General features: G+C 42.1%; 2 protein-coding genes across 12 annotated transcripts in view; both read right to left on the bottom strand.

Moving 5' to 3' along the window:
• LOC112218811 (liprin-beta-2-like) overlaps positions 1 to 6,394 on the bottom strand; it is a 96,400-nt gene extending 90,006 nt beyond the window's left edge. For all 11 annotated transcript variants that reach the window (XR_006079375.1, XR_006079376.1, XM_042301704.1 and 8 more), the window contains exon 1: positions 6,043 to 6,394. The gene's annotated coding sequence lies outside the window, so the exon portion shown is untranslated. The remainder of the gene's footprint in view (positions 1 to 6,042) is intronic.
• Positions 5,886 to 10,748, bottom strand: olfml1 (olfactomedin-like 1). Its single transcript, XM_024379984.2, has 3 exons — positions 10,434 to 10,748; positions 9,190 to 9,472; positions 5,886 to 9,070 (listed from the first exon to the last, which is right to left on the bottom strand). The coding sequence occupies exons 1-3, from the start codon at positions 10,548 to 10,550 to the stop codon at positions 8,289 to 8,291; spliced, it is 1,182 nt and encodes a 393-aa protein (XP_024235752.1). The 5' UTR covers positions 10,551 to 10,748; the 3' UTR covers positions 5,886 to 8,288.
• Between the last annotated feature and the right edge of the window lie 483 nt (positions 10,749 to 11,231).

Here is an 11,231-nt window from a genome sequence, read left to right on the forward strand (position 1 = left end):
AGCATAATGTGACTTGCAGGCTTGATGTGGCCTGTATGCCAGGAGTTGGCTTTTTAATTTTTTTTACAGTGCAATCAAATAAGTTATTGATGAATCAAGTGTATCTTGAATAGATTAAGAATGAGGGGCCTGCCGAGTGTCGCAGTGGTCTAAGGCACTGCATCACAGTGCTAGCTGTGCCACTAGAGAACCTGGTTTGAGTCCAGTCTCTGTCGCAGCCGGCTGCAACCGGGAGACCCATGGGGGCGGGGGGCGCACAATTGGCCCAGCGTCGTCCGGGTTAGGGGAGGGTTTGGCTGGCAGGGATGTTCCTGTCCAATCACGCACTAGCGACTCCTGTGGCGGGCTGGGTGCAATGCACACTGACGCGGTCGCCAGGTGTAGTGTTTCCTCCGACACATTGGTGTGGCTGGCAGGTGTTGCAGGTGTTGTGTCAAGAAGCAGTGTGGCTTGGCTGGGATGTGATTCAGAAGACGCACGGCTCTCGACCTTCACCTCTCCCAAGTCCGTACGGGAGTTGCAGCGATGGGACAGGACTGTAACTACCAATTGGGGAGAAAAAAAATCTATACAATTAAAAATGTAAAAAAGAATGCAACAAGCACCCTCTCTCTGTGATAACAACAGTATTGTGAATGATACTGAACAAAAATATAAACGCAACATGTAAAGTGTTGGTCCCATGTTTCATGAGCTGAAATAAAATATCCCTGTAATTTTCCTGTGGCATATCAAGAAGCTGATTAAAACAGCATGATAACTATGCAGGTGCACCATGTGCTGGGGACACAATGCCACAGATGCCTCAAGTTTTGAACGAGGATTTGAGTGCTGACTCCACCAGAGCTTTAACAAGAGAACTGAATGATAAATTCTCTACCACAAGCCTCCTTCAACGTTGTTTTAGAGAATTTGGCAGGACGTCCAACCAGCCTCACAACCGCAGAGCACGTGTATAGTGTTGTGTGGGCGAGGGAATATACTGATGTCAACGTTGTGAACATAGTGCCCTATGGTGGCTGTGGGGTTATGGAATGGGCAGACATAAGCTATGGACAACAAACACAATTTAATTTTATCATCAATTTGCATGTACAGAGATACTGTGATGAGATCCTGAAGCCAATTGTTGTACCATTAAACTGCCGCCATCACCTCATGTTTCAGTATGATAATGCATGGCCCCATGTCGCTAGGATCTGTACACAATTCCTGGAAGCTGAAAATGTTCCAGTTCTTCCATGGCCTGCATATTCACCAGACATGTCACCTATTGCGCATGTTTGGGATGCTCTAGATTGACGTGTACACCAGTGTGTTCCAGTTCCCGCCAATATCCAGCAACTTCGCACAGCCATTTCAGAGGAGTGGGACAACATTCCACAGGCCACAATCAACAGCCTGATCAACTCTATGCAAAGAAGATGTGTCACGCTGCATGAGGCAAATGGTGGTCACACAATGGCGCCGGAGGGGATGGCTACCATTTTACGAGCTCCTAACCAACTTTGCTATTTTTTTTTTTTCACATTGTTTGTAACTTATTTTTGTACTTATTTTGTACATAATGTTGCTGCTACCGTCTCTTATGACCGAAAAGAGCTTCTGGATATCAGAACAGCGATTACGCACCTCGAACTGGACAAAGATTTCTTCTTTAATGAGTCTGACCCGAAGGATATACTGCTTTCCGAGACCAGGCCCAAATCCCTGTCATTTGCGTGAAGAAAGAGAGAGAAAAAGGCGGAGGAGTTCGGGCTGCCTTCAGAGAATTCAGTGAAGGCAAGTCAGTAAATCTACACTACCATCCTTACTATTGGCCAACGTGCAATCAATGGGAAATAAAATGGAATACGATTAAGACTATCCTACCAACGGGACATTAAAACCTGTAATATCTTATGTTTCACTGAATAATAGCTGAACAATGACATGGATAATATAGAGCTGGCTGGGTTTTCCGTGCATCGGCAGGACAGAGAAGCTATGTCTAGTAAGATGATGGGCAGGGTTGTGTGTCTATTTGTCAATAACAGCTGATACGCAACGTCTAATATTAAAGAAGTCTCTAGGTATTGCTCGCCTGAGGTAGAGTACCTCATGATACGCTGTAGCCAACACTATCTACCGAGAGTGTTCTCATCTGTATTATTCGAAGCCGTCTACTTACCAACACAAACCGATGCTGGCACTAAGATCGCACTCAACCAACTCTATAAGGCCATAAGCAAACAAGAAAATGCTCATCCAGAAGCGGCGCTCCTAGTGGCTGGGGACTTTATGCAGGCAGACTTAAATCAGTTTTACCTAATTTCTACCAGCATGTAACATGCGCAGCCAGAGAACAAAACAACTCTAGACCACCTTTACTCTACACATAGAGACGCATAGAAATCTCTCCCTCGCCCTCCATTTGGCAAATCTGACTATAATTCTATCCTCCTGATTGTTGCTTACAAGCAAAAACTAAAACAGGAAGTACCAGTGACTCGCTCAATACGGAAATGGTCAGATGACGCGGATGCTACGCTACAGGACTGTTTTGCTAGCACAGACTGGAATATGTTCTGGGATTCATCCAATGGCACTGAGGAGTACACCACCTCAGTCCCCACAGTGACCGTACGTACAGTTGAAGTCGGAAGTTTACATACACCTTAGCCAAATACATTTAAACTAAGTTTTTCACAATTCCTGACATTTAATCCTAGTTACAATTCCCTGTCTTAGGTCAGTTAGGCTCACCACTTTATTTTAAGAATGTGAAATGTCAGAATAATAGTAGAGAGAATGATTTCAGCTATTATTTCTTTCATCACATTCCCAGTGCGTCAGAAGTTCACATACACTCAATTAGTATTTGGTAGCATTGCCATTATATTGTTTAACTTGGGTCAAACATTTTGGATAGCCTTCCACAAGCTTCCCACAATGACTTGGGTAAATTTTGGCCCATTCCTCCTGACAGAGCTGGTGTAACAGTCATGTTTATAGGCCTCCTTGTTTGCACACACTTTTTCAGTTCTGCCCACACATTTTCTATAGGATTGAGGTCAGGGCTTTATGATGGCCACTCCAATACCTTGACTTTGTTGTCCTTAAGCCATTTTACCACAACTTTGGAAGTATGCTTGGTGTCATTGTCCATTTGGAAGACCCATTTGCGACCAAGCTTTAACTTCCTGACTGATGTCTTGAGATGTTGCTTCAATATATCCACATAATTTTCATTCTCATGATGCCATCTATTTTGTGAAGTGCACCAGTCCCTCCTGCAGCAAAGCACCCCCACAACATGATGCTGCCACCCCCATGCTTCCCCCTTTTTCCTCCAAACATAACGATGGTCATTATGGCCAAACAGTTCTATCTTTGTTTCATCAGACCAGAGGACATTTCTCCAAAAAGTAAAATCTTTGTCCCCATGTGCAGCTGCAAACCATAGTCTGGCTTTTTTATGGCAGTTTTTGAGCAGTGGCTTTTTCCATGCTGAGTGGCCTTTCAAGATATGTTGATATAGGACTCGTTTTATTGTGGATATAGATCATTTTGTACCTGTTTCCTTCAGCATCTTCACAAGGTCCTTTGCTGTTGTTCTGGGATTGATTTGCACTTTTTGCACCAAAGTACGTTCATCTCTAGGAGACAGAACAAGTCTGATTCCTGAGCGGTATGACGGCTGCGTGGTCCCATGCTGTTAATACTTGCGTACTACTGTTTGTACAGATGAACGTGGTACCTTCAGGAGTCTGGAAACTGCTCCCAAGGATGAACTAGACTTGTGGAGGTCTATGATTTTTTTTCTGAGGTCTTGGCTGATTTCTTTTGATTTTCCCATTATGTCAAGCAAAGAGGCACTGAGTTCGAAGGTAGGCCTTGAAATACATCCACAGGTACACCTCCAATTGATTCAAATGATGTCAATTAGCCTATCAGAAGCTTCTAAAGCCATTACATAATTTTACAAGCTGTTTAAAGGCACAGTCAACTTAGTGTGTGTAAAATTCTGACCCACTGGAATTGTGATAGATGTCCTAACCGACTTGCCAAAACTATAGTTTGTCAATAAGAAATTTGCGGAGTGGTTGAAAAACAAGTTTTAATGACTCCAATTAAAGTGTATGTAAACTTCAGACTTCAACTGTACATCACTGGGACCAAGCTTCCTGCCAATCCAGGACCTATATACTAGGCGGTGTCAGAGGAAGGCCCCAAAGACTCCAGTCACCCAAGTAATAGAATGTTCTCTCTGCTACCGCACGGCAATCGGTACCGGAGCGTCAAGTCAAGGACCAAAAGGCTCCTTAACAGCTTCTACCCTCAAGCCATAAGACTGCTGAACAATTAATCAAATGGCCAACCAGACTATTTCCATTGACACCCCTCCCCTCTTCATTTGTTTTTACACTGCTGGTACTCACTGTTTATTTTCTATGCATAATCACTTTACCCATACCTACATGTACAAATTACCTCAACTAACCTGTACCTGGCAGGTAGCCTGGCAGGTAGGACGCATTGTGCCATTAACCGAAAGGTTGCTAGATCAAATCCCCGAGCTGATAAGGTAAAAATCTGTCATTCTGCCCCTGAGCAAGGCAGTTAACCCACTGTTCCCTGGGTGCCGATGACGTGGATGTTGATTAAGCAGGCCCCCCACACCTCTCTAATTCAGAGGGGTTGGGTTAAATGCGGAAGACAGTTTTCAGTTGAATGCATTCAGTTGTACAACTGACTAGGTATCCCCTTACACATTGACTTGGTACTGGTACTCCCTGTATACAGCCTTGTTATTTTATTGTGTTACTTTTTATTTTAATGTATATTTAAAACTCTTTCTTGAACTGCATTGTTGGTTAAGGGCTTGTAAGTAAGCATTTTACTGTTGTTTTCGGGGGAAAGTGACAAATAAAAGTTGATTTGATTTGACTGGTTCTGAACCACGCCCCTACTTTTTTTTAAAAGGTATCTGTGATCAGCAGATGCATATCTATATTCCCACTCATGTGAAATCGATAGATTAGGGCCTAATGAATTTATTTCAATTGATTTATTTCCTTATATGAACTGTAACACAGTAAAATCTTTGAAATTGTTGCATGTTGCACTTACATTTTTGTTCAGTATAATTTGGAGACCAATGAACCACTGGTGATCAGAGGTAATTCTATTCAGATGAATGCAACCTGGGCTACTTCGGATGAGCATGGCTACAGAATACATTGTATCCTGGGTGCAAGTCCCCTCCAACTCTTCGTCCATATTCAAGACACTCAAGCATTTCTGGTCTATGAATCATCTTCGCTGTTTGATGGCAAGCACACACAGCTGGGTGCACTACAGCCTTGATACTTACAAATTACCATATCATACACAGCAAGAAATATTTAGCTGCTTGTCATGCAGTCCATAATTGATAGTCTGCAATTAAACTCGGGTGAGTAGGCTGCAACATCATTTAACACATCATAGGCTACTATAGCCTACCCTGAAAACAACAAAACTGCATTTCATCAACAGAAACCCCTACAAACCATTAAAAAGCAGGGAATTGCTTTGTGTGCATTCAATGTAGGCCATTTTCTCCTCATAATTCTTACATAAATTGTATACATACATAAACTGACAACCATATCGTTTTACTACTAAGTGTGAAAGCAACTGCAACAAAAACTAATTGAGAAAAACAACCACTACTACTTTTTTCAATAAAGCTACATGCCAAGTGCTTAGATACTTGTGGAATGCTGAGAAACTGTTGAAACCACATACTGTACACAACTGCATTGTCATGTTCAGACAAGTTTTATTCTGTCACTTTCCCAGCCTCATCCACCTGTTCCGTAAGCAAATCAGTGTTTTGAACATACTTGGGAAAAAAAGAGTATAGAACAATTAAAATTGTGTTTATTCAGAAAGCCGCCGTACATTCGGCTACAGATAGGCTTTAAATCGTATCTACTTATATTATGAATACCTGCGAGTAGGATAAAAAACTTTACTAAGTAAATAAGAAGAAGAAAACAAGTGTCTCGGCATTACCTATAATATCCTCGACTTCGGAGACTTGCTCTCCAGCGCGTATTCCTCCCCTGCAACTTGCAAAATACACTATTGACCACTTTGGATTTAAAATGGTCCTTGGCACTGTAAGTGGTGTCTTCAGCGATGGGATGCTCGGCGCATTGACCGACTGTGCCTTTGCGCTGCCAACGCCATAAGTGTGTTCATCATAAAAGCCTCTCCACCAATCACCTATCATGTGATTCTAAGGGTGTGCCATCCCATCAAACTACACAGCCCATGTGCTCTAGCTGCTCATCATTCCCAATACGTGAACAAGACGACATGTAAACTCAAATCTGCAACAAATTATTGTAATCACGTGTAATAAATATATTACAACTCATCACATCTTCTGTATGCTATTTGTGTAAACATAAATACAATTTTTTTTTTTTGGGGGGGGGTCCCCATTTACCTGTGCAAATTTTTATCTCACGTGGTTGAGTCTGCCATGGACCAGCACGTGCACAGTATTATATACCCCAGGACTGTAGGACTAAAACATACAGCCAGCCTATCATTTGGACGCTTGGCTCACTGGCGGTTTGTGCTGAAGTTCTTAACAACAGTGCCATCTGCTGATTATAAGTGAGACAAGCATAGTTATACAAAAAAACACAGCAAAAATATCTCAGGTTAGATTACCACAGCATGAGTCATAATACCCATAGAACCTAGCGGTCAAACAAGAAAATGGTTCTATCGTTCTCCACCATAAATTTTTCCCATATGGGATTACCTGGCGTGACGTTTTGATAACCATGTAACTCTCTCTAGGACAAGGTGATTTATCAAAACAGTCGCCTGTATCTACCCCCCCAAAATTAAATGCTAATCAGCTGTTTATGTGGCTATCATAAAGAACTACAAATGCAATGATAATTTGGACGTGACTGCCGAATCAAGGAGAAGGTAAGAATCTCTGGATTAACATATAATTTTATTTTAATTTAGTAACGCATTTAGTAATGAATAAATACAATTTCTTTAAACTGACATTTCTTTGAACTGTCTTGTGCAAGTTTTAAATTGACACAATACCTGTTAGCAAAGGAGTCAGCTAGAGGTGACGTGAAGGAGCTTGCAGGGATTTGTAGTCTTGCATGATGTTTACTTTGATGCTAATTAGCATTTTTTAATCTGAGAGTAAATGAGCTGAATATATTGATACAAGGCACCTTGTGAGAGTGATTTACATAGTTCTCAAAACATCATGCCAGAGTATGCCTAGCCAAGTGTTTCTAAAATGCCCTATGGGAATAATGAATGGTGGAAAAACGATTGGAACCATTTGCCTGTTTGACCACTTGGGTTTTATGGGTATTATGACACCAACTGTGGGGCTCTATTACTAGCTACCTAATCTCATTTGACTACACTTGGCCCATGCTCAATTAGCCTGTTCACGTGGTTGCTATGCCATATACATACACCAATAATAACATGTCATGTAATGCCTTTCAAAGTCACCACAAAGAACAGAAGCTCATATCAAAATTATTATAGGAACAGGAATAGGAAAATATGGTTTGTCTGTTAATAGAATAGTACCATCAGCTTGTGGGAATGTCAGATTTAGTTGTTTTCCATTACTTTACAGGCACATCCAATCTTTAGAGCTCTGATGTGTTCAGCAGGGTCATAAAATTTGCTCCATAAACATGTATGACTATGCAAAAAGCTACTGTTTTGGGAGAGCTCTCTCACCTCATTCAGTTCAACAGTGCCACATTGGCAAAAACTTATTTTCAGTCACTGTACCTCCAAGAAGCATCTGACTACATTGTACTAAGAACCATCTGACCACTACATTGTACTAAGAACCATCTGACCACTACATTGTACTAAGAACCATCTGACCACTACATTGTACTAAGAACCATCTGACCACTACATTGTACTAAGAACCATCTGACCACTACATTGTACTAATAACCATCTGACCACTACATTGTACTAAGAACCATCTGACCACTACATTGTACTAAGAACCATCTGACCACTACATTGCTCCCAGAAAGACAACTTTTTAAATGCAGTTTATTATAATCTTGCAGAAAGTCATGTGAAAATATGGGCCTTGAGTAAACCGTGTATTGTGTTACCTCAACTTAAATGGATTATTGTTGGCTATTATGATAAGAATATGGACATTGTTAATTAGTTATGTTTTGAATACGCCTGTGGTTCTATGACTGATAAGCGTTTAATGTAGACTCATGTCAGACTTCAGCCTTGCTCTTGAGGTCCACTTTGTAGATGGTCTGGTAGCCGTCGTCCCAGGCATACAGCTGCTTGTCCTTGGGGTGGTAATGCATACTGTAGTGGTTGGTGTAGCGCTTAGGAAAGAACAGCACAGGGCTCTCCTCACTGTGAATGGTGTCGTGGATATCGTACAGGCACTGAATGCTGGAGCGCCCTCCGTAGCGGGAGTTATACACCACGTACAGTGTTCCACAGATCATGAATGCTGACTCTGCGTCGCGGCTCGTACAGGTGGTGTCCCAGGTGTGCTCCACAGCCAGGCTGCTCTTGTCCAGCTTGGTGATCACCAGGTTGCCCCCAAACTCTGGGTCAGAGTAGATGACCCACAGGCCCAGTTCGTCCACAGCCAGGTCCAGGAAGGTGTGTGTGGTGAGGGCGTAGGTAGGCAGGCGGCCAACCCCGGGCAGCAGCATACTGTCGGCCACAGTGCGGTTGAGGAGATGCACCTTTAAGATCTGGTTGGGTGTGTCTGCCCTGTGATAGTACAGAAAGCCATTGTAGACCACATGGCCAGTTCCCTGCCAGGGAAAGGGGAGCTGAATTGGATGAGCCTGGGCGAGCCTTCCCTCAGTGAAGGTCTTCAAGGATTTAAACTCCAGTACGGTGTTGTTCTTATTCCCGCTGAAGAAATAGATTTTGGCAGAGCCCTTAGTAGGGTCTTTCAGCCAGGATCCATAGACGTCCCCTGCTTTCTTCACTATCTTCAGAGACTTCACACCAGTGAGAGCTATGTTGCAGTCTATACATGAAAGGACAAGAGTAAGATTGAAAGTATCCTAATTTATTTCTCAATATCATGTACAACACACACACAAGTATATTACATTATTTTCCAGTTAACATCAGTTTCCTAAGTACCTGTCCCCAGTGTGATCTTTACTATTTTCTTCTGGGTGTCTTTCATCTGCTGTTCCATCAGGGCCTCCTCTACCTCGATGTGGGGCTGGTTAGGGGTCTTATTCTCCAGGTACTCCACATCCCTCTCCACTCGCTCCATCCGCATGGCTACATTATCCACCTGAGTCTTTACCTCTGTTCGGTGCACCTCCATGCTAGCCAGCTGGCCACGCACCTTTGTAGACAGGTCATAGATCTTCTGGTCCACCTGCTGGGTGTTCTGCTCACATTTTATCAGACGCTCCTGGGCAAGAGAGGTGAGCAAGCAGATGCTGTTTAAGAAGTGGCACAATGTGAAGGTAAGAATGTGGACCCTAGGTGGTCTTGTCAGGGGGTGTGAAGCATAAGGATTCAGACAAAATCAGGTGCAAAATGGAGGTATTTATTTATAGGTGCAGAAGGTGAAATGGAACCATGGATGTTTACAAGACATTGATGAACTCTGACATATAAACATAAACTTTCAAAATGACAAACAATCATCTAAATAGCCAATAACTGAGGCAACAACTGGCTTCTAAGGCAGAGCGCCTATAACATCAGTAATTCTCATATTACAGAGTAAAACAAACAAAAATGGGACCAAATGTCACTCCAGCCCAAGCGCTCCTGAAATGATCCAGAATAGTTTAGAAACGCTTGGCTGCCCTAATCAGCGCAGAGTTGAGCCGTCGTGGGATATGGCTCGAAAACTTACCTCAATCCAGTGAAAGAAGATGACTCTGTACTCCTAATTATCCCAACTGACAAATCGAGAAGATTGAAATGCTGCTAATTTATGAAACTGCCTTTTTCAGGTCGATAAATCGAAGCAGTGTAACTTAAATTCTTAATTAACATTGTCAACAATTTCTACTTGCGTGTGATGGCTTGTATAAGAACTTTGGGACATGCTTAGCGGTACACTCTAACCACATTAACAAACAAAAACATTTGCAAACTATGTTCGGTGGCAAATGAGAGTAGGGTGTATATGCATTGGAGTCCCTGGTTCGCATCGTCACAGTGAACAGTTTGTTTTGAGACTTGCTGTTAACATTGGTTTTAGTTTAGTGTTGCTGTAATGTTATCAATACAGACTAAACAACGAGGTAGAGTAATCTGATATTAGTTTTATTTGACCATAAGCCAATCCATTCATACTCTGTGTGTAATGAAGAAAACATGTCGTTTGGAGTCTTCAGGCTTTTGTTTTTGTCTCTTACCTCAAGTTGGGCAATCCTCCTCTCAAAATACTGCATCATGAAGGCTTCCTGGGTGGACCTCTGAGCATGCCCCAACCCCAGGCTCAGGACGAGCAGTGTCCACATCCAGGTATACATCAAACACACGTTTAGGACTTATTTCAACTACTCTCAAACACAACCACAAAAGTATATTCCTTTAAGAGAATTCAGTTCTGAACTAACCTAAAAATATGTCTCCCTGGTGAGTTGTGTGGTTGAATTCCAGAGGCATCTGGCTGTATGTTTGTTGTTGGTTGACGTGAGAGACAGTTCTGGAAGGTTTTGAATCCTTCTTCTGAGAGAGAGTTCTGCTCACGCTGCTGCATCTTTAGAACGTGTAATATTATCCAGATGGGCCCTTGACACGTCCCCAGTCCTGAAAAAAGACCAAACTATGCAGGATAAAGGTCAAATGAGTTTTTATAATGCATGCATTGATCTATTATTTTCTGGATTGTTGTTTTTCTCCCATTGTATAAAGATTTCACAAAATGTTGAGGCATACTGTCTATTTTGGATATTGTAATCATATAATGTATTTATGAAAAATTGTAGGTTTTGGTTATTTCAAATATTTTAGTTGTTGAAACATTGGTCAGACAACTGTTGAACAGGCACAGGCTCTGACTAGATTTTTTCATCTTTGTTTAAGGTTTTAGAAGATTACTTTTGGCCAAATAAAACTATCCCTCTGTGGGTTGATTTCATTGAATCAACCAACAGACAGTGACCTTGTTCCTACCAGCAGGTGGCGCCACATTATCTGGAGAAGACTGA

Source organism: Oncorhynchus tshawytscha, linkage group LG19 (genome assembly GCF_018296145.1).
Source record: "Oncorhynchus tshawytscha isolate Ot180627B linkage group LG19, Otsh_v2.0, whole genome shotgun sequence".
Lineage (NCBI taxonomy): Eukaryota > Metazoa > Chordata > Actinopteri > Salmoniformes > Salmonidae > Oncorhynchus > Oncorhynchus tshawytscha.